This window comes from Aythya marila, assembly GCF_965140915.1.
Source record: "Aythya marila genome assembly, chromosome: 12".
NCBI classification, from domain to species: domain Eukaryota; kingdom Metazoa; phylum Chordata; class Aves; order Anseriformes; family Anatidae; genus Aythya; species Aythya marila.
Genome location: NC_139053.1, coordinates 5,973,727 through 6,000,784, shown reverse-complemented (window position 1 = coordinate 6,000,784; position 27,058 = coordinate 5,973,727). Strand labels below are relative to the sequence as shown.

At 37.3% G+C, this 27,058-nt stretch overlaps 1 protein-coding gene across 4 annotated transcripts in view; it reads right to left on the bottom strand.

The window, feature by feature from the left end:
• The window catches only part of FTO (FTO alpha-ketoglutarate dependent dioxygenase), a gene marked incomplete at its 5' end in the record, with an annotated part of 243,767 nt that overhangs the window by 185,926 nt on the left and 30,783 nt on the right, over positions 1–27,058 (bottom strand). For all 4 annotated transcript variants that reach the window (XM_082770101.1, XM_082770100.1, XM_082770099.1 and 1 more), the window contains 3 exons: positions 2,099–2,242; positions 8,981–9,641; positions 16,177–16,254. In XM_082770101.1, coding sequence (XP_082626227.1) covers positions 2,099–2,242; positions 8,981–9,641; positions 16,177–16,254 — 883 coding nt within the window. The remainder of the gene's footprint in view (positions 1–2,098; positions 2,243–8,980; positions 9,642–16,176; positions 16,255–27,058) is intronic.

Here is a 27,058-nt window from a genome sequence, read left to right as displayed (position 1 = left end):
CTAAATTAATCTAGAATTATGTTCCGTATTGTCAAATTACATCTTATAAAAAGTTCTTATATTTTATTTGTTAGAGGGAATCCTCAAAACGTCTCCCATTAAAGTCAGTTTACAAAACCTGAACAGTAAAAAAAAATACGCTACAACTGTATATGTCCATATATAATTGTCCTTCGTTTCCAGTAATAGAAAATGATAAAGACAGTTCAAATGTACACTGTTGCTAGTTTTAGAATAGTCTCAGACTGCTGCAAATTAAAAACACTTTTTTTTTTTTTTTTTTTAAATAATTGAGAAAAAATAAAGGTTATGGAAATGCAAGAGATTATCAACCACCTGGTCTACAGAGCTCAAACTATAGCTCTCCACGAAGTATTAATAAGGAAGTGATTTACACATCATCTTCAAAAGAATGTTTAATATATCCTTGTTTCCATCTAAACATGACCATGTTTTCTGTTAAATAAACTTACTTTTTGACCCTCCCTTCATATAGCATTCCCAATACTTTAGTTACAGTATATAAATTTCACTGGAGAATAAGAAATGTCCTTATGATTTGGTAACTACTATAATTTACAGTATTTTGCAATAAAAATAGTGGTCAGTCCCCTTATTTTATTACTTGCCTTCTGAATCTGCTGCCCAGCAAAGCTGATTATGCACAAACTTTCCAGTCAGTAAGGATGAGATGAAAGCCATACTTGATCCTTCAACCAGTATTACACAGAAATGGATTAATAATTGCCTTTCTAGGAATGTTTAGTTGCCACCTCAGCTTCACTTCTATCTAAGAAATGTCTGTCTCCCCTTCAGGCTGCTACCCTATGTAATCCCACATACAAAAAAAGGGAGGCCCATGTACACAACCATGCCATACGATCTCATATCTAACACACTTGGTTCGAGTCTGAACATACTTAAGAGCACAGGCAGGCTACCTACACACACTTTTTTAATTGCCCAAACATATTGCATATATTAACTAAAACGTGTTCATATTTACTGGAAGGCCAGAAGATAGGTGAAAGACTGTTCAGCCCAATTAGCTGGCAGTGGGACAGGTCAACCTAAGGAAGTGTCGTAGTATCTACCTTCTAAGGCACAACAGGCAACACTGAAAGTACTCTCACCCTTCAGAGGTGTCTAGTGATTTGGCTTGACAGGCAAACACAACAATGTCAGAAAGGTTGTTTTTATTTTTAGATTGTGCAATTTTTAGTTAGATTTGCTAAAACACAAATAGGTCAGAAAAACACAAGCCAAAAGAAAAAAAGTCTGTGTCAACAAGCCTTATGCACCATCCTTGCCTCAACTTTTTGGATTGAAAACCTGTGTGTGAGCTCAGCTTCAAGTAAACGAGCTCTGTTTAATTTTTTATTTTTTTTAAATCCACTGCACATGAGACAGACTTACTCTTAGAGTATGACAGCTTTGTTCATTACAATCTTAGTATAATCCCACTACTGGGAAATGGTATGTTTGAATATACACATTGAGAAGTGTAGAGGAATGAGAAAAGTGTCGTGTCTTCTTGTCTAAAACTCGTGACCAATAAAACATCCACAGATTAGTGTAACGGCCACCTCAAGAATCATGGAGCCAAACAATTTAGAGGCTGCTATAGTCATAGTTTACATCATATGTAGCCAATCCATAATCCAATTCAAAACAGGAAGTTGTGTTTTTTTCAACATAGTTCCAATTTGTTCAATACAGATATAGAAGTTCACAGTAACTTAGTAAGACTGCATTAATAAAGGAATCGTCATCTACAAATAAAAGGATCGGAGAGAGCTCCATTTCTCACAAGATTTGAGAAAACTTTACTTATGTTCTGCAGTCTGGCCTGTACAGTTGGAATTGCTCGTTCAACAATTTTTTTTCCTCTCTGAAGCAAAATAAATATTGTAAGAAAAAAATTCCCCAAATTACAATGGAATTGGGCAGGGTAGGAAGAATTTACTATGTTCTCAAGCCAGATCCTCTGTCTTGCTAAAACAGGAGAGTCTTAACTAGAAGTGTGAAAGTTTACATTCAGGTATCAGTTTCTGTGTTTTCAACAGAACATTCAATTTCCTAGCCCCTTGAAAATTACCAAGCATCAAGTAGAAGTCTCCTTGGCGAAGTGGTATTGCTAATCCAGGTGTCTCTATGTCCCATGCTACCTTCAAGCCTACGTGCCAAACAGCTGGGTCTCTTCCCTGCAGTTTCTGATCATAAGTTTCTTCAGCAGGTGAACCTTTAACGATAAAAGGAAAAACACCATGAAGAAATAAGACAAGTACCATAAAATACATTATCTGGTCTTCTAACAATACAAACTTAATTACATCCCATATTGGTACAGTCTTAACTTTTCTCAAATATCCACCTTGCATAATCAACAACTCCAAAGTCAAAAGTACACCACAGATATAAAAATGCCATACAAAATCAAGAATTTCTTGCAATTACTAAGATGAAAACTCATGTTAACTACAAAGTAAAGGTAAATCAAAGTTTGTAACACACCAAGTTATTCTGACATTCTCAAGTACCCATAATGAGAGTTGTAGTTTGTGCCCACTTCTACAACATGAAGAGAAGTGCAAGCAAGGAAAAAAAAATAAAAAGCCAGAACACTGATGTAAAAATAGATAACTTCTAAAAATAAGTTCAAGTCAAACTGCAAAAACATCTTAAACAATTGAATTTGTTAACAGTTGCAATTTCACTGAATCAAACTGAGGCAAAGTAAGGTGAAAAATGCGCACAAAACCCTATCTAGGCAACCAGCTACAGGAGAGAATCTGGGAATCATATCTATCATTCCTCTCTCAAAATTATTAGTCAAACATGATAGATAACATGTGGGAGAGCCAATGAAGCTTCAATGCATTTGTCACAACACTTTCCTTATCATTAAGCAACACGAATGTGTAGAGCTTGGGGAAAAAGTAATCCACTGCATAAAAATAGTATTTAGAGCTTAATCCCTCTGAACTATTTTCATAAGCTTACTTCACCGCAGTATAAATTGAAAGATACAGTCAGCATTTATAACAAGGTATTTGGGAGCTATGGCATAACAGTTTTATGGCTCATGTAACAGAGCATTTTGACAGAGAAAGGATGAAGTTTTAATAAGCAATTGGCACAGAACAGCAGTCAACTGTTAGAAATCATCAACAAAGTAGCACGCATAGTAATTGCGTGTATGTTAGTAATAGCCTGTGTCCCAAAGCAGCATGCATAATAATTGCATATACATTAGGAATAGTCTGTGTCCCCATGTTGTTGTCCATTCCCAGCATGCTTTTATGTAATAATTCTTGTTTTTGCTTAATCTAGAACAAACACCAAAATAAAGATGCGTATTCCTCCTGTAATAATACACGCACATAAAATTGACCTTGAACTCAACTCCAAAATATTCAAGTCATTCATCTCATGTGGTCACTGCAACGTTTGTTGGGGACAGCCTTTAATAATGAATAAAGTGTCTTAACTTCCTATGTTGATTAAGTATTGCCTGCAATCAGGAAGCAGATAGCCAATCTGCTCTAGTTTAAAAAGCTAATCTACAGTCCTTAGCTAAAGGTCCTACTGTACATTCATCGCCCGGATCCCCCCTGCTGCTGCTGCTCTCATCCCGCTGAAGCTCTGGCTGAGGAGCAGCTCTAGGCCTTTCTGTCAAGGAACACACAAATGAGAAAACAAGAGTGAGCAACCACTCCAAAAAATCAATACTAAAGTCTTCGAGGGGCTTTCATATTTTCTGCCCCGCTCAGATAAATCGTAACTTAATTTAAGAAAAAATGCTTTCTGAAAACTGCAAATAGGATGGCTTTCAAGGCATTTTTAATGCAATATATCATGGATATTATAAAAAGAGGTAACCTTTCTGGGTTAACTCTCTCTGTTATGCTGCTTTCCCATTCACTTTGGCAGCAGCACTGTTCACAATATGGCACCAATAAAATATAGAACTACAATCAGAGACAGCAATTTCAATCAAAGTTTCCTGGGGTCTCCTCATAAATCCAGCACCTTTGGAATGTGCTCGTTAAAATGACTTATTTTTTGCAGTTTGATAAATTTTTTATTGCTCAAGTACAGAGTTCAAATGTAGCTCAGACTCCTTTTCTCTATATTCTCAATTATGGCACCTTATAATTATCAGCAGCAATTGGAACCGATTGCTCCTACCATGCTATTTTGGTAACAAATGGAAGCAAGCTGACACTAGCTTTTAAATACAAGCTCTTCCAGAAGCAAGAGGGGGGAAAAACACCTTAGCATTTGTGGTATATCTCTGGATGGCACTGACAAAATTTACCCAACAAGAAGGTATTCTAAAATTCTGTATGTCACACCAAGTATGACTGGATGTTGTATGTGTTAAGATAATAACAGCTCACATTTAAGTGAGAACATTTCAGAGCATCTAAACCTTAGGCGCTTGAGAGTAAATCATGTGGACTTTACACACAGCACCTTAAGAACATGTATTTATTTTGGAGCAGACTATATAGAAATGATCCAATGTAGCAGCACTTAATGGGAATACGATAAAACTATCTGCAAATTTGAACTCTGTTCAGTAAAGTTATAGAATTTGGCCTGCAAGAAACCCTTGTGCCTGCATCCCAAATGGAATAGCATAACTAGGTAACAAGCTTGCCATAATGTAATAGCTCAAACCTGTAATTAAGGATAGAGCCATGAAGGAGGACGTAGCTGTAGAGAATTGGCCACAATGCCGTGCCTTAACTAGACAGCTCATATTCCAGAGATGCTGCAGCTCTCAGACCTGATCTTATCAGGTTCACATCGTGGATAGGTACAGAACAACATGAAACTTTCTTTTTTTCCTGGATCTAGTTTGGCTATTGTTGCACAGCAAAGAAAGTAGAAGTAGCCTCGAAAGGCTTCTTTGCTATTTGGCACAAAAACCTAGAGGTTTTTGGCATTCTGAAACCTAAATGGTCTCTATTTAACTGAAACTGTACTGCCAAGCTATATCCTAAATGTAATTTTAAATCAGACATCATTTCTTACAGGATGGAATCAATGCCAATGCATTGCTGCAAACAAGGACTGTAAACATCCAGTTTTGTTATTAACTTCAACACTTTACAGATTGATTTAAATTTTTCCAGAATGTAAAAGCATTTGGGAAATTTTCTACACTGGAATTTGTACAGTCTTCCATGACAATTTCTACCTGTTAAATACAAGGTAAGTGAAAAAAGCCGACCATCCTTTGCTTTTCAGTAGCTGGCGGGAAAGAATGAGTTTCTATCCAGAGTAATTCCATCTGCCTTATTACTGAAAAGCCATAGCACAAGCAATCAGACTGTACTAACATTTTAACTCTCACTTGCAATTAACGTTCACAAAAACAAAAAAGGAAATATTTGCTGACATTGCTCTTACCTATTTCCATCTAGAATACTATGTCCAAATATATCAAGACTAAAAGCACTAAAACAAGAACAAAGAATATTCTGTCATCTTTGCTGAAGGAGAGGTGATTTGATGAAAATCAGTGATAGTCAAAAACTTCAAGAAATCAACAGGTAATACGAATGATATATTCTCGGTAAATGGGGGAGATCAAATCTACTCCTATATGAGTAATTTGATCAATAAAAATGTGATTCACTGAAAAAATAAATTCAAACTGACCAAAATCTACAAGTTACAGACCCGATAATTCTATAATTCTACTCGCATATTCATTTTAGGTAATATATATTATTAAATTAATTGCAAATAATGCTAGTGACAGCATAATTGAACACATTCTAGATTGTAATCAGGTATGCCTTATGCACCATGACTACCACTCAGGCACTTTCACACAGTATACACACATATCGGGAATATTTAATTTCCACGAGAGCCTATTTTTAACAATTGATAATCTTCTTTTAACCTAGTGCTGTTATGTATTTTACTCTAAGTAAAAAATCATTACTATTCAGATGAGCACTGAGCAAAATGTCTATCCCATCTTGCTGTTCTAAATGCATTTCATTTCAAGTTGCTATGAAACAGCTTGACACTTGAAACATGAAAATAAACTGTGATAGTAATTAGAATATCAGCTTGTTCCAGTATCTTTTTGTTGGCTCTCAAATTTCTTCTCTGGCATATTAAAAACAGTTTCTACTTCAATTAATACTGATCAAAGTTTCAAACATTAAACTTTCACTATGGCATCAAACAGTGAACAAATGAACAAGCAAATGAAGTTGTTTCAATTAGTCGTAACTGCTTTAATGCCATCTAATGAAGTGAGTACATAACAAATGACACAAAACTGCAAACTGAAGTAAAAAAAAAAAAAAAAGGCATATAAACTGAGTTGTGCATCTCTAAACCATCACACAGCTACCTCGGTGTAGTACGAATGTTCGACTCCCAGGGCTCCTGCTGTTCCAGATGTGAAGAGCTGGGGATTCTGCCTCCATGGCAGGAGAGGTGAGCACTGCCATGAAGCTTTGCAAGCCCCATGTACCCCAGACAAGGAGACGCCACTCACTCAGGGTGGTCTTGAGTGACCACAGAGAACCAGGGGAAGAGCAGGCTGACAAAATGTGCACAACTTAGCTAAGAAGAGAATCAAGCCAGCTGTAACAAAATCTACATGCCTGATGTAGGAGTTCCCTACAGAATCCATATTTTATCCCAAAAAATTAAAAATCCATCTAATCAACATTTTCTGAGGAAGACCTGCTCCATCAAAAAATTTCCAACCATCTCTACTCTTTTTATTATATATACTATAATGACTCTGTCATCGTGTATACACTTAAGAGAGAATTCAATGCTAACTCAATACTGAGTCAGTGGACAAAATACCAATAAAAGATACTGGCATAAAAAGCAAACTTATTTATGGAAAATAGGAACAAGAGTCAAGATACACTTCTCCAAAGGTTTAACAACAATCTTCAATAAGCTGTGGCACTAACTCCTCCAAAGTTCATGGAACCGATTTGAGCCATGCTCAAGAGTTACCAAGTGAAGCTCAGCTTCCTTCAGATTTAGATCTGACTTCATAAATTATTTTCCTCCTAAAAAGGGGTCATCTCCAGCTATACTGAGCTGTTAATATTGCCAGCTCCTGCCAAAGATTTTTTTTATGATTTTATTTATTCATATAACATAATAAAAAATGATCAAAACTTTTAGAATCACTGCAAAATTAGTCACAATAATTAGGGTAATTCTGTGTTTTGCTTTGTGTTTTTTTTTTTTTTTAAGTGACAAATAACTGTTAGAAAATTGTTGGAAAGCTCTTCTGTAAGCTTTCCCATTATTTTAAAATTCTTCAGGTAAAATAAACTTTTATTTTATGTTTTTTTGGTTTTTTTTTTTGGAAAACGTCTTGTACTTCTTGGCAAAAGCACACTCATTACACATAGATGCCTACATAATTTTTGGTGTAAATACGTCAAAGACATTTCTACCCTTGTCATTCAAGTCTTGCATAAAATTTGCAGTGGTTTTAAAACAGTGTAATTACTTGTCTAACCAGCTGAACTCCAAGAAACAAACTCAAATGACACAGTAACGACTAAACATAGCAACTTCTTTGTTAATTTATAGCTCTCTCAACTATTTTTTCTCCTCCGCAAGTTTTATGTTGAAGTAAAAAAGTTTAAGCATGCTACCATAAATCTTCACAAATACTATTATTATTGTCATGTTTATGGTTCTCTAATTTACATGTTTCTAGAAATTTCTGTATCTACAGTACTTCTGAAAAATACACTTACTGGACATAAGACAGCAACATCTTTGCTAGAGAAAACAAACTTACAAAAGAATGTGACACTGCTACTGGTTAGGGAATCCTTTTTCATTCAGTTTGCTAAGCAAGCTGATGTTTTATGTCCAGGAAAATGTACACACGGTGATTTCCACTGAATGTTAAGTAACAAAGCAACCCTTCATTTCAAAACTAACAATAGAAAGCACATTAAAGCATAAGCTATTATTTGTACATAATGGTCTACAGCCAAAGCCTACCCAAAGCCAATGTGAATTTTTCCCATGTGTTGAAGAAAAGAAAGGATTTTTTGGAAGTACTAGAAGTCACTTGTAAGCTATGATACATAAAGGATCATTTTCAAATTCATATCAAGTGTCTAAATTCTAATCTTATGTTTGCAAAACTGGAAGCTATTAAAAAACATCCAAGGCTTTGTTCAGAATTGCTAGGAAAAAAAATCCTCATTTCTGTTTTTAAATAAAGATTAAAATAGAAAACGTACTTTAAAAAATATTTAATGACTCTTCAAGCACATTTTTCCCCCTTAATACTGCATTTAAATTGTTTTTTAAGTAAGAGCCTGCAAACCCTGTCAGACGTGTCTTTCTAATGGAAAATTTGCACTCTTCTAAACTACAGAAGTGTTGGCAGGTCCTTCACAAGACATGAATTGGCACTACAGCACGTAGATACAAAATGTATATACTTTCCAAGTAAATATAGTAGTAGTTTTACACAAGAATAACCCAAAATGATCTTGCCAAGGAAAGGACAGGAGTAAAATCATTATAAAGCAGAAACACATCTGTATATGATTAATAACACAAAGTGATCTCAACTGTAATAAACTATTTTTAAAGGACAGCAGACACGTTCCTGTTTTAGCCTAAAATAGATATTTGACAGATTTTGATTTCTTGGCTCTTAATCGGGAAGTCAATTACAGCAGTTTTTAAATCTACTCAGAGAACTACTGCTAGAGCCAGCTGCAGTAAACACAGGTATATTTTGCAAAGGTGTAAGGGGAAACAAAGATAGGTCTTAAAAATAGGAATCCTAAGGACCACAATGTATTCAGATGCAAGTGACAAACCAACTCTAGCATGCAGATGTGGTTTTGTATGTACACACAACGAAGCATAAAAGAGCTTCAGGGATTTTAGACATTTATTTCACTAGTCAAGTCATACTAAACTACCTCCCATTACTCACCTTCACAGCTGTAACTGTACACAGCAACTGTTGACCTTTCAACCAGATTCTCATCATGGTGCCAACTCACTGCCATGTTCCCCATTCCAAAATAAGGCTCTTGTTTCAAGTACAGCATTTGTAGAGGATCCATATAATTTAATAAAGTCACGTTATAAGATGTTCTGCTATTTAGACTCGTGAAGTCATCCTCTGGTACACAAAAACTGCTTTGATCTTTTGAGACAGTCCCTTTCTCCCTAAGAGAAGTAGCAAAGTTTTGCTCCCTATCTATTACAGGGGTATCTTCAGTTTCTTTGGACTCAAGCAAATTTTGTCCTTGTAATGCCTTGACTGCTTCAATATGCAAGTAGTCATTAAGTTTGATTAATGCTTTACAAGCATCATGTATTTGAGGACTGCAATATTTTATTTCATAACCCTCGGTAGGCCAAGGAACTGTAAATAATCTTGTGTTCAAGTACTTGTAAGTGCATCCTGGGTTTCCAATTAATATACGAGACACTGGGGTAAAAAAATCTTTTCCTTTGATCCTAACAAGATCTTGAAAGAAACAATCATGCTTTCGCAAGGTCAAAAAGCTCTCTTGTACCATCTGATGGAGCTCTTCAGGTACTGTATCAGATTTTCTGAAAACTAGCTTGGAATACTTGGTCTTCCACTGAAAGAGAAAACGAAAAAACAAAAATTATTTTTCCACATGAGCCAAAGTATTTCATATATTCAAGAAAGGACAGGGATAAGTTCACAGACCATCAAGCATGAGTCTAAAACACAGTAAAGAAATAGATGCTAGTATTTGCTATTTGGTATTCATACTCCAACATATTGCACAGCAGCCTATAACCGGAGTATCACCAGGGCGAATATCTAATGCCACAACACAACATTGAGAAAGTGTCATCTAAAAGCAACTCCACTCTCTTAAAACTGCAAAACGTATCAAAGGACATCTACAGCTTTATGATCAACTTTATAAGGCAGTATAGATAGCTTTGTGTCTTTTCATAGCCATATGACACTTCCATAGCTTTTCTGCTGACATCATTTTGGAATGTCAGAGATTACGAAAGCCATCAAAATTCTTTGCTTGCAGTTGAATTTGTTTGTACTTGGAGGGAAGTTACAGCACAAGACCGACACCCTGGTCTGCTCCCATACTTTCATTATTCAGGTATTCAGGTATTATTCAAGTATTCCGGAAATACTTGGTCAGCCTCACTCCTACTCTAAACCCACTTTGCTGGTACCTATTCGATAAATTGCTGATGCACCATCTTGGATAAAAGCATATGAAACAGACATAAAATCAGACAAAACCATATGAATTACTTTCTTCCTCAATAAATATTTTAATAGCCCCTTGCTAGATGGCAACATCGTCACTGCATTCTGCCATCTCTTAAATCACCGCAATGCTGAAGAGTCTCAACCTCAAATGGTTGGGTTACACTGCTCTTAATTCCATTATGTTACTGGAACCTTCTTAAGTCTGGCATTTTCCATCTCTCTACTCTTAAGCCTTACGTTGCTAGTGTTTACTGCTGGATCACAGCAACTGAACATCAGCCAATATGAATCAAGTCCAAAGCAGTAAAGGACGCATGTATTCAGTAGCCTAAACAAGCAGATTTAATAAATCTGAGAGCAGTACTATGTACAATCACTGGGGCTAAAATCTTACAAACCAAATGCCTGTAATAGTTCTGAACTACTCAATCTCGCAAAATCAAGAAGGAAGACCTGTGACAAGGTATTTTACAGGGAAGATAAAAGCACCTTAAAAACAAAGGGGAAAAAATGAGGCCAAGAGAATTAAACATAAACCAAAAGCTAGGAACTGCAGAAAATCGACCAAGGAAGTGAAAGGTAGGAGAAGTAATCTGTGACCAGCAGACAAGAAAGTAATTTAGGAAGAAATTCTTAGAATACTACAGATCCATTACTATTGTAGTTGGTAAGTTATAATGTTTAATCAACAGCCCTAAACAGTTTGGATGAAGAAGTTTTAAAAGGCCTGGTCAGAGTACTTCATTAATGGTTAACTCTGATTTCCCTTAATTCGCAAACCTCAGAAAGTTCCAAAACAGTAAAAGATTAATACTGCAGTAATATTTGTAAAGGGTAACCAAGATGCTGGAGGTATTTATAGGTCTGTTGATTTAGTGTAGATTATTTGTCAACTAATGGGAGAACAAACAAGACTGATTTAAAAAATAAAACTGATGCAATTAATAAAAAGTAAATAAAATATAATAGAATGTAGCATGTCAAAAAAGCCACCATTCTGCTGCACTGCATTCTGTTATCTTCAAAATATTCCCTGACGTTCTGGTCCTTCCTATTTACACGTTCCTCAACATATACCAATTAGCTTCCTTTTTTTAATTATAAAAGTTTCCAAACTTATTTTACCCCCCACCTCCCCACCTGTAACATCCTCTTCCCTCCCACCCTCTTCTGACCACGCCATCTCTGCTATCAGCTGGAGCTCAGAGTTCTGCAGGTTGGGCACGCAGCAGCTCCCAGCCAAGCCCGGCGCTGCTCAGCAGCAGCATCTTGCTTTGAATGCGAAATACTGCTGCCCACTCCAAGAAGTCTTGGATAATTTTATTAATATGGCTTTCTAAGAAAGTGAGTATTACATCATCATAACTTTTACTGGCTGCCTGTAAATCATCTGGAACAACTGCTGAGACCATTTGTCAAGCCAGATGAAGACTAGAGAGTAAGTTATTAAATAGACTACATTCCTACTTATTTCATTAACACTAACAGATGAAAGAAACACACAGACTAATACCCTTAGTAAGGGAAAGGCTGTAACGTGTCAATTATCAGGTGTCAATTAGTACGTTGGAAGCTCAGAACCGCTCACAACACGTTTCCTTTTGTCAGAAAGTCGGTCACTGCCCTGAGGAAAGGAAGATACCGCTGGTGTTGTGGGAAAAGAAATAAGGTGAGGTGAAACCTGCAAGCTCTGGGCAACAGGGCAAGAGCTCACAGATGCACAACACTGATCCCAAAATTTTGCAAATGTAGTTGCAGCCTTCCATACTTAAAGGGAGCTTATAAGAAAGATGAAATGCTTTTAAACAGCACTAAACCCACGACCACAAAAGCATCACATTAGCTTACATCTGCAGGGTCCTGCTGGTACAACTCAAAACCACTTTATCTAGTACTCCCACTTCCAAGTTAGACTTATACCTGCCTTTCAGGAAAATAATTTTAAAAGGTGCCTTTAAAAAATACAAATTAGGCAGTCAGTATGCACATTTCCTTCTGCATGAAAACACATCACAACATGTTGTTAACCAACAACACTTGAGAAGGTTTTATAGGATTGTGGTTCTACTGAGAAGGTGACTCTAAAAGGAAGCCCATTTTAGCAATAGTGATCAAACATAATAAATCTTAGTTTATCTATAAATGCTACCACCACTGCTTGTGAATTCTTAAAGTGAAGCTCCCTTTTGTTACACATTTTTAAGGCTTCCAAAAACTAGCTTCCTGAAGAAGGTAAAGAAATTGATATAAAAGTATCTACAGATAATAATTTCTGACAACAGTATTTACATGCTTAACTTTGAACACCAAAGACTGAAAATCATTGAAGGTATCTACTCTGAAGGTCCCTCTACAATCCAGAGCACAAAATACTGGATCCCAGCTTTCATTAAAAGAACTGAACATCAACTGGAGAAAGAATTGCCAAAAGCCTGAAACAATTCCTTCAGAGGTCACGAACTGTCTCATTTGTTTCAATCAGTGCTTTGTTTTTGCAGCCTTTGAACAACACAGTGAAAAATATCCATACAAAATAACCACTGAAAGTAGTAATGGCAAGTCTGAAGTATTTACAGCTACAAGCAACAGTCAGATGTGGGGGTAGAGGTTGACAGAGACCATACATACTTCACAATCACACTGAACAACATTATATGCTGTGGTGTATAAAGATTATTGCTGCACGAGTTGTTTCATTATGCAAATGTGTATTAAAAGAGCACTGGCACTTCTATAGGAGCATCCCAGTAGTTCTTTAAATAATTCTGTATGTAGGATGTGCTCAGGTCAGATTAGAATATGTAATGTGGTAGCTGGTTGTTATGGCATATTTAAGAAGTCATTATTACTACACATTTTTACATTATTAAATACACTGAGTTTCTGACATGAATCACATGTGAAATTCCAAACAATTATTACAAACAGAAGGAGGGAAATAACACTGTGATGTAAAGCAACTAAATGCCTGAACACACGTACTAGAAAGGAAGCACACAGATTTGATAAAGGTAGCAACATTGCATTTCCCTCCCCAAGTGCAGAGGTAATGCCTTCCACATTTTACTGCCAGCCAGTCAGGTCAGAGGCCTGTTACCTTTAGGTTCTGTTTGAAGATTACACGCTTCAGAACTACATTATCATTAAGTTTTACACGTTGTACTGAAGATTCTACCTTAAATAAACACCACGCTGATATCTCAGAAGTCAGGGAGTGGAAACATATTTCCGACACATTACATGAAAACACTTTGGACTTCTTTAACTCTCCAACCAGTCATTGTGCTACGTCTAACATAAGGAAAGCATTAAGAGATCAGAGCACGGGGTGAGCACCGGGTTCACACTGGACACCTCGTTGTTTTTGGGGGATGGGGAAGGGGGAAGAATCATGTACTGTATGTTGTAACTCTGACAGCAAGTATTAAAGGTCAGTTCACTGTTCGCTGAACAAAGTGGTTATGTGACTGGCAACTAAGGGCAAAAAAGGCACATTTGACGCTGAATTCCCCATATGAACGTTACACACACACTATTTCAAGCAGAGCCATGCTTGTACTTGCAACAGTGGTACTCAATGCAGAGAATCAACCTACCGGGTAACTCAAGTGATGATAAAGCTGGAAACCAGCAATAAGAACCCTTGATAAGCAAACTGACACATCATGAAATGACAGTATCTACTTCACATATTTGCAATTGGCTTTTTTTTTTTTTTTAAACAGGCTTTCTTGCTCATACTCAGCGTTAAACATTACATTGTTTCAGCTGGTGGTGTGGGGGCCATTACTAAAATCCTTCATCACGCAAGACATGCACTGAAAGAGGATGTCAGTGAAGTTTTGCTTGTGACAGAACTTAGTTTCGTCCAGATTGTACATTTCCATGCCTGTTAGTACACAGTAGTTTTGAATTACATCCCACATAACTGTTCCAACACACTCAAAGCATACTGCTTTATAAAGGGCAGGCTCTTAAAGAAGTTCTCTCCTGGAAGGACAGACTATAAAACTGAACTTCATCCTACCACCGTGTAGTACATTTAAGCATCACAGAAATTGTGATATCTATAGCTGTGATTAAAGTAATATTTCACAATTACCATAAGAATGCAGAAGTTGTGATGTTTATCACATATACTTAAAGTACCTAGCATACACACAAACACTACACAGAAAGTATAAGTCTACATAATGCAGACACAATGAATCTGAACTCTATTAAGGCTTGAACATGTCCAATTTCTCTGCTTATCTTCTTCCGATTGTGTTCTGTATTTATATATTCCTGATACCAAGCAAATGAGATGCCACTTGAGCAGCCTTAGCTCTGTCTTCTCTTTTCCTGTCAGCTCCACAAGAACAGAGATGTAAAAGGTGGAAAAAAGTAAAAGATGCTGGGCGTAGCATCTCTTGACAAAAGCAGATAAAAAATAAACAGAAGGGCATATAGTACAGGACTATGAAGGAGAGAACAATAATCTGCTTGAGTGCTTAAAGCAGAAAGGGAACATGGTTTTAGGATTGAAAAGAATGTCTTTTTTAAAAAGAGAACAAAAAAGTATAATTCCATTAGGCTCTTGTACACTTTTGCTTGCCCTCTTCTCACAGAAGTGCTTTTCTGGTTAACAGCAAGTAATGCGTTCTCATCATTCTGACAGCTGGTAAGGATCCCAATCAAGATCTTACTGCCACCTGGGTCAGCACTGCAGGAATACAGAGAACCATGCTTTCACTAACCACCTCACAACCCAAATAAAGTGGAAAGGCAAGGGAAGTATACAGATTGCTCAATATCACAGGTGTAATCCTGTGACAACACCACAGTCTGATTTTATCCTTCTTAGTTGCAATCCAGTCCCCAACTAAAAAAAAAAAAATAAATCACATCTTCCTTTTTCTGTAGTGTCAGATACGCTAAACATTTCTTGGCCTTGGTATCCTGCAGAAAGAGAAATGCATCCTTGCAAGGGAAAAGTCAGACCCATTTTTATGCTACCATACACATCTTTGGGCCATATGTCAATACAAGACAGGTGACACGTCTGTCATGTAAACACATTTGCTGTATCTGTTCAAACTAACAGTTTCTTTCTTAGGCTTTTTATCTTTCTGTGCTCCCATTTGATCTGATTGAATTTGCAGTCCTTGCCATATGGTTTCTAGCTGACCTGAGAAGATCCAACACAGATACAGAATATTCTTTGACTCATTTCATGGTACTCGTCAATGCACTCATTTGGCTTACTTCTCATGGGGCTACCAGGCTTATTTTCACTTGTTTTTGGTTTCATTTGAGGCATTAATTCCAGTTCCACAGTTCATTTTTTCTGCAAAACCTCAAAGGTTAATTATTGTATAAAGGTAGAACTATGTAAAAAAAATAATAATTTCTATGTACATATTTTTCTTATTTTGCCATCATCTAACCATAAATGCATTCTCTTTACAAGTCACAGAAACATTAAAAGAATGGTGATGTGTACTACATTTTAACAAAGCATAAGAAACAGTGATTCACTGTTGCATGAGTTACGTTTCAGGAAAATAGAAAATAAGACATTTATTCCTGTAATGCAGATTTTCACTTCAGTATCTTCCAATACATATTGCTATAGCTTCCAGCATGGAAGAAAGCTAAAGACTGAGTTTGAAAGCTGGTCAGGCCAATATCCTAAAAATAAAGTAAGTTCACAAAGTTTTGATTCCCGAATATCCTGATGCTACAGGTCTTACTTCACACCATCTGAAAGTATGTTATCTTCACCAGCCATAAGCAAGAACTGTAAGAGTTGGTACTTTTTTCACATCAGTGTTCAGTGTCTCCTAGAAGAAAGCTGTATTTGTTGTTCTGTCCAAACAGACAATTTAGTTCAAAACAAGTACAGTTAAAAAGTAATACGTTACCAACTGATGGAAGTCAGCATTGGCTGGTGTCATATATGGCAGTCTACTCTCTCCAAGTTCTTCAAGAAGCTTTTTCTTCTGTTTTGAGGAATAACATTAAAACATGAAGTTAGACTAAAAAGCAAGATAAAAAACACAGTTAAGTATGAAAACAGTTGTATTAAAAAGATAAACATGCAGTAACTGCTCTTATTACCTTCAATTCTGGAAATGTAAATAAATAAAAACGGATGTGAGATCAGTGAAGCTTTTTCACTTAACAGTAATTCAGGTGAAGTAGTTTCAGAGCACATCAGTATTTTTCCTCTTATATACTCTAGGTAATCAGTCCTTATAACACAGATGAAAATTCATCTTCAGAACTATTCCTACTTTGACTCTTGATTTTCCTTTCTTTTTTTAGCTTTTTTTTTTTTCTGTTTAAGTTTGTGGGTCCAGTAGGTACAAAGCTCATATTCCACTGAATGGAATAATAGCATACTTTATTAAAAATAATGAGCCTAAATATTGGCCACATTTTGAAGTGATTCCTGAAATGGCTGTACGAATGGGGAAAAAAAGACAAACTAAACACCTACGGCAAACTTTTGCCTCCACAACCTGACATATTCTAAATGCCATATTCAAGAACTGCTGTCCCAGTAGATTAACCAAAACTCTGGTTTGATGCTGTAGGTGAGCTAAGAACCAGCTGACTGAAGAGGTTCTCTCTGCCCCTTTTTCTCTTAACTCCCTTTTCACCTGTTTAGGAAGGAGTGTCTCCACCAATCTTTAGTTAATACTACTGCAAAGAAATTGCTAAGAAAAAGCCTGGTTTTCCAAAAACTGTTCTTCCATGTTTTACTAATAAAATTTAAATGTTTGTATGCACTACAGAGTTAAGTATGCAGCTAAGGACTTTGAAAGTGCAAGAGAAGCTTGAAACGAGCTGTCAGATTTTTGTAGTGGAGCAATCCCAATCCATGACAAGTCCATCCACATTTATCCATCTAGGGTCAGACACTACACTGACATGGTACAAACTGACGTTAACAAAAGTGTTAAATTGTTACAGTGGAAGTACTGCCCTACAAAAATTACATGATTTTCCCCTTATTTCTTCCTCTATTTTTAGCCTTCAAAGACAGTTTCTTTACAAGTTTCCATCATTACCAAAAACTTGCTAATAAAAATACAACTCCAAGATCATAAAACTATGTTTGCCATAGTGTTTGAATATTTCAGACACCAAAAGGATTCCAATTCTCATTTTTATTGAAATATTTTCAACTACAGAAACATCACCAGGAGAAAAAACTGACGTTGCAGCTCGCTCAAAACTTATATTGTATGAGGAAGACCAGACAGAAATGGAATACAGTTTTCAAAAGAACAATAAAGTGGTGACACAAAGGAAAAAAACAAGATAGGTTAAAAACAGGGGTATAACAAACACTTTTCTAGAACTAAATTATACAGGAACAGCTACTTATTTCATCAACTGGATGTCGCTGCAGTATTTTGTACTTATCACCATAAATCTCCCTCATCATAATCAATCTTTTGGGGTTACACCTGTTTAATACGTCCTATATACAGGTGTAAATAGAATTTGTCAGTATTGGAAAAACCTATCTTTAAAAAAGGGAGAAAGTAGTATTTATACATTATGTGCTTCTGACCTATAGCAAACCTATGAAGCGCATTAATAAACAGTCTATTCTGTAGCAGAAATTTCACAATTCCTTCAAATTTAAGCATCAAGGCAAATAACAGACTTAAATCCAGCAAGAAGTGTAGAAATGTTGAGGTTTACAACTATCAGTTCAGCCAAACTAAAATTAGAGCAGGCAGTTCTCATATACTCATCTCCACATTCACAATCTGCCATTCACCAACTCTTCCAGCACTGACAATAGCAGCACTGAAATTTGAAAACTATAAATGTGATTTCTCTAGGTCTCTAGTCTCCGCTGGGGACACATGACATATTGACACGAAGTCATCGGTGAAACCAAGCATAATGCAAATTTAGATTAAGCTGGCAGAAAATGATGTGCTAATACACTGCATGTTCCAAAAAAGATTGCTACAATTTTATTGCATGAAATCACCAAACACATTAAACCACCTTTGTTATACGCAAAGTAAAACAAACTGCAGAAGGAAATCTACATTTCAACATGGACTCAACTGGGGGAAAAAGAGAGGTGGGAAGAAGAGAGATTCTGACAATTTCTTTGTCAAGTACCAGGCTGTTGGCAAAATGCACACCACATTAAAATGCACCCTTGTGTATAGGCAGTACTAGTTCCCATCTGATTGTCAGATCTGGCTAAGTGCTGCTCCTCAGCTTGATGCACAGACTAATATACGCAGCTGGGTGGTATAACACGCTGCTCATCTCTTATGCAAGAAGCTGTCACACAGATGTCAAAAATATCAAGCTATTCTCAAATACCTCCAAAAAAAACCCTGAAGATCTAGCTATACTGGCTGCCTGATGCCAAGTCTAACTGTTACACCAGCATTGCTTATAGGCACTTCTAACAGGTAAACCCCTAAGCACAAAAATGCCTTCACTTGCAGGTATCTAGTATCTTAAAAATATATTTTTTAAATTGTATCCTTAACATTTGAAAAATTATTAACAGCCTAACAGTTTATTCAGATATCAATATTGTTTCTCATGCTTTAAATGCCAGTAAGATTTTTTATGCGTGGCTTAGCAATGCCAACATGTGAAAAGACAATTTTGTGTGCATCACCCCTGTGATGTCCTCACACACCATGCACTGTTCAAGAAACCTCTGAAGAGTCACACTTGGGCTTTCAGAGAATGAAGTGAGTACCAGAAGCACTGATACCCAATTTTAGAGTATGCAATGAACTTATATTGTTAATATCTTTCAGATATTAACAATATGTGCCGTTTATTACTAGAAGTGGATATACTAATGAGATGGTTGGTTGTAAAATTCAGCAAGTGGAAGAGTAATAGGTAGAATCTCTCAAGCCCAATCTGGACGTTTTTTTTCCTGCACAAGTAACTTCATGGTAATAGAAGTAATGCACTGTATGTTACAGAGCAGGAAAAGTAATAGAAACACAGCTAATACATACCAAAGTCAGGCCAAAATGCAGTTATATGCACATGGTTCATTATTTTCAAATTAAGCAATATTAAGGAAAAGATAGACTTAATGGCATTTTCTGGTGAAGGAACGTGACTGTAAAAATTTTTGCAGCTGACATATTTCCCTGCAGGGTGTCAATACTGTTCTCAAAAGGTTTCATTTCTCTCTTAATTGTAAGGCAAAGAGTTCAATATCTAGGCTACAAAGGCTTGTGCTTCAAACGTACAATTCCCACTTAGTTTCATCACCAAGCAAGTCAGAAGACAACAGTCACTTTCCAATTTATAGATCATTGTTTTGGCTGGAACAACACATCGAGAAAGAACTGTATTGGAAGTGTATTGCCATATTACCTGAATTAGTACAGAAAACAAGCTTAAGGCCATAGCATCTCAACAATTCCTAACGCCTAACAAAACTGAAAGCATTAAGCAAAGTTTGTTTTTCCAGTACTTCACATAAAATGCACTCAAGAAGTTATTGAGGAAGTTGGGTTTATGCACACAGGCAGACTTAAGTCAAGGCAAGTAGGATGTGCCTCCAAGATAACCCCCAGGGCTATCCGCTGTCCTGCATTTCTCACAAATTCAGGGGAAAACATCAGCTTCTCTACACCAAGTAATCTCCCTGGGCCTGGAGCAGCATCCCATGCAGATGTAAGACGTCAGTCACAAGTCTAAGACACAGACAGACACAATGTCTATGAAATATTTAGAGATGTTAGCTTTTAGTTACACAACAAGCACTCATTCTTATGAACAGTTAAAATTTATTCAAACTACCAGATCCCCTAAAACATGCCTGTTACTCATTGTTCTAGAAAGGCTCATCTTATTATTTCCCCAAAAAAAGATTTTACAGAGAGGAGAGGATTTCAAAATCGACATGTGCACTCCCAACCTATGAGGGAATGCGAACAACCCTGCATTCAGGCTTAGGGTATTTACTTTCCCCTTACAATCAGCATCGTGCAGAGCAAAGCGAGAGAGGAACCACACTATAGAAAAGATGCATGAAAGAAGATAATTCAAACAAAATGAGTGTCTCACTGTTGCATTTATCTACCTCTTTTCTTTTTATTCTTACGATTACTTATTTTGACTCATTTAGACATTCCTTATTTGCAATGCTTTCGTGTACACATCATAGTGGGGAACAGCCATCTTCTGTACTCTGTCTCATGCCAATTTTACACTGTTGAGAAAACTGATGCAGGATGACAATGAGTAAAGTCCAGACACTTAAGTCTTGTTGTCTTCAGTGCAATCCAAAAGGTTATCGGGGACTGCAAGGCAGGCCTTACTCGGAACGCAGTCTCACGACAGAGAACTCTGAACCACAAGCTCAGATGCAAACTTCTCGGTTTCCATAAACCCCTCCTTGTTCCTCACAGGAGGACACGCAGTAAGGTCTGCCTGGGTTAGCAGTCGTTGTTGCTGTTTTTACATTAGATATGTGGATTTACCTCAAGCTGTTCTTGAAGAAAAGTGTTAGTGCTCTGAAGTGAGAGCTCAATGGCTTTATAAGGGAAGAAGATTATAAATATTTTATATGGTCAGAATTGTGATAATACTAAGGCCCCATCTAGGAAAAAAAGCCACTGCTTTACAGGAACTTGCACAACCTTATCCCCTAACATACTTTCACATCTTTAAATTAAAAAAAAAGATCAAATTCAGGATAGTTACTCAAGACAGGAATGTGATTTTTGAAGTTGACATTTCTTTAAACTATGAGGCTTTCCAAGTGTTAGCTATTAAAACTTCATAGCAACCAAGATCATTCAAGTGGCTCACTAAAACCAGTTATGTCAGAAACGAACCTAGAGTAATAAAAAATACATTTTAAGTGCACTATTACAGCTTTTATTTCTCCATTATCACATATATTAGATTTCAGAACTTTTTTCCTTCAAATTATTTCTGCAAATGCCACTCATTAAAAGATCTTAAGGGACCGGCCAATTTTACAGCACCATTTATTCACATGAAAAAGTTATATTTCCAGATTATCCTTCATTATACTCAAGACTTACCAACAGCCTTGTCCATGCTACATTCTTTCTATAATCCAGCCCATCAAAGCCACTGGCAGGCAACGTGACCATATTACACTGCACTTTGCATCCTACAGCTCTTCTGCCTGCCCCATGGTGCTATATGCCAGAAACGTTTCCATATTAATGACAAGAACTCATTAGTATTTCATTATTTATGACTAAAGACACCAGCCCATACCAACCCCCACCTCAGGGCGCCGTTATTTAACGCAGCCGCCACACGCCTCAGCCGCGCGGCCCAGTTACCGAAGCAGCAGGCCGCAGTTTAAGTGAGCTGATCAGGAGAAAAGCCACGTAACGGGCTGTAATGCACACAGAGACCAATTTCTAAGTGAGCAGCTGTCTAAAAGACTGCTCGATATCTTTCCTGTGAAGGTACTGTTTGCCTTTGCTTACTAATTTCAACCTCTCCTGCCCGTCCTTCTCTCATAAATCTGCAGGCCCAGTTTTGGGACACACAGGGACCGACCATGCGTATGCACAGCAGACCCGACTGATGTAACTGAACCAAAAGGTAATTTATGCACTGAAGCAGCTTGGCAATGCGTGAAAAGCATCTCTGCTAATCGTAACCCCTCTCTCCCCACCTTGATGTGTTACGTGCCCCTTAATTGTTGTTTTAACCTACAGGAACACTGTTCTTTAGGCCCATGGCAGCTAATGGAACAGAACTGGCAATTTTCTTACCCAGTTGAGCATAGATTAGTCACACGTTGTTTATCGTAAGTAATTATAATAGAAATTTGAAGTGATAAATCATTCAAACACAGCCTCTTTTTGCTGACTAGATGTCCTCAAGTCTCCTCAGTGTAACTATCAAACTTACACCAATATTGCAAGCATCTGGCCACCATTAGCCAGTCCTTGTTCCTGCCACCAGGCGTGCGTCCTCCAGCAAGTACCATTTGGTAAGCGGATCAGCTGTATTAGGCGAGGAGCAAGAACATTCAAACTTTGGGTGAAAACAATGATCAGGTTTCAATCAAATCTCCAATCCTTTTTTCTTCATACACATACAGGGAACAAGAGCACACATGCACCTAAGAAAATGTTTAAAAGAGTAGATACTTCTAGATCAGTATGTTGTTTGTGGATCACAAGGAACAAATGAGGATCCTGGGACATCTTCCATGTCATTCTTTGCATGTTTTTTTTGAAAAATTGTTACAGTTTCTGAGAAATTAAGTTTCATAACAAAGCAGCTCTTAATCAATTCACCTCTAGTAAATCAGAAGGCAAGACCTTCCTGGTGACTATCGTCAGGAATTGCTTCTGCACGACGTAGCAAAAGTACCCCTATCCACCCAGTCCCAAGAAACCAAATACAAGGGAGGTTGACCAGGTGTGGAACAATGAACAATCCTTCAACACAGAAGAGATTCAATAAACTTTTAGATCAGGTAAAATAAAAACAAATAACCCGGGCTAATATTGACATTGGAATTCATTCGGCACTGCTGTCTGCAGTCTTGTCAGGTTTTAGGGATGCTCAGAACCATTAAGACTCGCCACAGCAGTTTGGGAAGCATTACACACCTGGGATGAAAAACCGCATGAGCTTGCTTGGGGCATACCACGGAGTAGGCACAAGCTCTTGAAGGAACAAGAAATAACCTGACCAACACCCAGAGAACAAACCTAGGACTTCCAGAATTAAATTAAAGGGCTGAGAACTTCAAATGCAGATTCTGAATCTTTGCAATATGTTTACAGCTTCCATGGAAGTAGACAGACATCTTTCAAACATGAACATTTTATTGAGTCTTGACCCAACTACATGGCCCCTTTAACTCCGAGACAGAATAAAAAGGAGGGAAACTCCTTAAAAGCAGGGAACACTTCTGAGGAAAAAAGAACCCAAAAACATTGAGAACAAAGCATTTTCCTCTCAGAACAAACTCCTCAGAAAAGCTCCGCTTCCCCACTCCCCAACCCCTTTGCACCTCTCTTAAGATGGGACCTTCAGTTTCTATGGAAATAGTTAAAGATCTAAACTTACACGGTACTAGTAGATGTGTGCATGAAGGCATGCACCGTAAGAAGCAGACATCTGGCTTTGTGTTGTGAAAGAACAACTGCATGGAAGTCACTACAAGGAACGCAATCAGCTATGACTTTCACAGACCCTTACAAAGGTTTGGGTTAGCAGGGACCTTAAAGATCATCCAGTCCAACCCCTAACTTTGACAACTTCTCTTTGGAGATGGCCTTCACCAACCAGCTCAAGAAAAAAGTGGCCATAGGAAAAAGGCAATGGCGGTATTCCTGAGGGAAATTTAGGCTTGTTGATCAAGGTAAAACCCTTTGAACTTGCAACTTCTGCTGTGGGTACAGCTATTTTAGCCTCTTATCCCACTGCATGCTTCCCATTCAAATTACTGAAGCTGATTCTTAAGATTCCTTCCATGATTGAGGCAAATACTACTGCTTACACATGAACTATCACAACCACCTGCAAGATGAAAGATGCAATGAACTTTCGTGCAGCTTTCCAGCATTCCCAGGAAACACTGGGCTTCGCAGCAGTCCTGGTATATAACTACATCTATATTTTACATGTTAAAATATCACCCAGAAGAAGCAGATGTCAAAAGTAGAGTGAAAATAAAATGGATGCTTGAAAATATATAGGTATTTCCTTAAGTACTTAAGCTTATCATCAAGTTTGGTTTCCAAAGTCCCCTTGATACCAATTCTGAAGATAGTGTAAATGTAGAAAGAGCAGGTGCTAAGTGCAAATGCTTGTGCCATGCAATCAGCTACAAGGAAGATCAATAAGCAGCTAGAGCATTAAATTTCACCAACTGTAACTGTCATGTCCATTACACACTACTTGAACATCTTTGTAGGCCTTTTTATTTTTTAAGCATAAAAAGTTATTTTTCACAGATCCTATTAGTAGAATAAGCACTATAAAACTATAAAAGCACTTACAAACCTACTAAAATTTTAAGACCTTTATAACCATCTTAGACATCATATATGATTATTTAAGAAGATTCTTCACCCCATAATGAAAAGACAGGAAGACTGTTGAATGCCTTAAAAATAAAAAGAAATGTGTTCCAGGAACACTCTTCTTGTGTGTCAATTGCATTTCACCAAATACCAATACCTTTTATAGGACGAACTTGAGTTTATTTTTGAGATTATACGCCACAATTAAGAAAATCACTGCAGGAGACAAAAGGGGTACAACAACATCCCCTGGAATTCAGCTGTACAAGCAGCGCGCTGCTGCCTCTTCTCTTCAATTTTTGTGACTTGTCCTGGGAAAGGACACGATAAACACACATTTTCCTGCAAGCATTTTTCACACTAGAGGAGCCTGTGAGTAGGAGCTTGGTGCAAGTTCCCCGCCAGTCCTCAAAACAATTTAAAGGCAGCCATCCCTGATTTGCGATCATGGCTACAACAAATCTGGTGTCACACAGATTGCCAACGTATTTCTGAAACAGCACAGCCAAAAATGACAATTTTTGAAGCTACACAGGAGTACAGCGTGAATATAGTTGCATCATTTCTACAGCCACTTCAAGGACAATAACCACCGATTATATGAGAGAGATAAGTTTACCTTGAGCATCAATATTTGTACAAGAGTATTCAGTTGCAAAAGAGCAACTTGTACCATTTTATAGTCATAAAAGTAACCTGTGTGACAACACCAAACACTAATATGATAGAACTGATGATTTTGTGCATAAACTGCACCGCTGGTCAAATGATGACAATAACACTCGCTTAGAAAACCTGCAAACTGCAGCTGTTGCCTTGGTTTTATAAGGCAACTATTAATGAAACCCTGTTGAGTTGGGCATCCAAGTTCAAGAAGAACATCTCTATGTGAGATTTAATGAAAGAATTGGGTTTCTTCTCATAACAAGAATGAGTTAAAGAAAATGTATACTGTACAACTCAGAGGTAGTGAACAAAATTTTAAACTTAGTTAATTTTGTTTAGTTTGAAGGCTTTGTTTTGTTCACAGCCTCCACAATAAGCCACATAGGGAACAGAAAGCTAGCACTTAACATTAGGTTGGCAGCCAACATTAGCAAAATTCAGGGTCTGAAAGAATATTAGGCAAGTTCTGACCAGAATCACGGAGCACAATTTAAAAGAAAGGATAATTAACCATTGGAGCAGATCATCACTCCATGAGATGAATTTGCCTTCATGGGAATTCTTTTTATATCAGGTTTCGATGCTTGTCTAAATGATACGTTTTAGTTCAATGGTTCCCAAACTGTTCAGACCAGACTGTAATGAATCACCCATTTTTCCCCAGCTTCTGCACATACAGCCTAACCAAATAAACAGCAGGCAGCAGAGACACTGACTGAAAGTTTGATTCATCATGTTGCCAGTTACCTGTGGTCAGTGAATCAGGAGACACTGGTCTGCTTCTGTAAGAATGCATTTCATTGAAGTCCTAAAGCTGGGGTTAAAAACTCGCTTCTCCATCACAGCTCACGCAAATTTGAGAAGAGCTGTCGGGGTCTGCATTTCACAGTACGTGGTTCGTTTACAGTAGAAATAAGGTTTATCTACTACAGTTAAATGCAATATTCCACGTTTTTTTTTTCCACTCACATTTTATTCTTAAACTGTCTTTGGATAATTTAAAGAATAAGCTTAGGGTGCACTAGCAGGTAAATAAGTAGACAAGAGATCACTGATCTACTATGAAAGAAGTACAACTGCTGAGCCATTTGCTTTGTGCCAAACCAAGGTACACTTCATAATGCAAATCAACATTTTGCTTAATACATTTGTCAAGCCGAGTTGAGAACTGTCGCCACCTCCCCCTGCCAAATACTGCTGTTTTAAAAAAAGCAATCCTAACTCTTGCAAAGACTAATACATTTTCTAGTCCTCATTTCTATTACTTGCATATACAGACATTTCGTATTATTTTTTCCACTGCTTGCAGTGATCAGGTCCAATTGTGCTATTCAACTCCTGTGGTCACGTACAAAACTGATTCCTTAAGTCTTCTGTGTACATCTGATCTGTTCAGGGAGACTTGACTTGCCCTCCTCCACGTACGCTTGTATTCCTAACTGGCCTACAGGTCAAGATAGCCCTGCTGCTATCACTGCCCATAGGTAACGAATGAGACTGAGCACAGTAGTGACAAGTCTTTTAAAAATCATCTCTTCCCTTTCTCCATGGTGTGTTCTCAAATACGTCTATCTGACAGTGAGAAAGACAGGCTAGAAGAGAAAGGACCAGACCACATTTCCCCTCAGCTCTCCTCTGTCCTGTTTGTTGTTCCCTTCTGATGAAAATCAAAAAAGCCAAACTCAGTTTATACTACTGCATATGCCAACTGCCAAATTTAACAAACAATTCCTACAAAAAGTACTAAAGCATTCAAGAATGGTTTCATTTTATTCTCCAAACAAGTATAGAAAAAAGGCATAAGACTGATCTGCACCAGATACTAAAGCAGTTATCAGGATGATAGGAAAATAAACATCTTCCATTAACTCAGTTATGATATTCATGGATTCAATTCTAAAGTGACCCAATAAATGAAATGCACCAAAAAGGGGATTCCTAAAAAGCACATAATTGTATATAAGAACATCAAAGAGCTCACAGGTGAACTAGGAGAATTGAAGGAATAGGAATGGTGAGGAGAGAAAAACACTTCATAAGAAATCCACAAAAAGCCTAACACAAGAGTAAAACTTCACAGAGA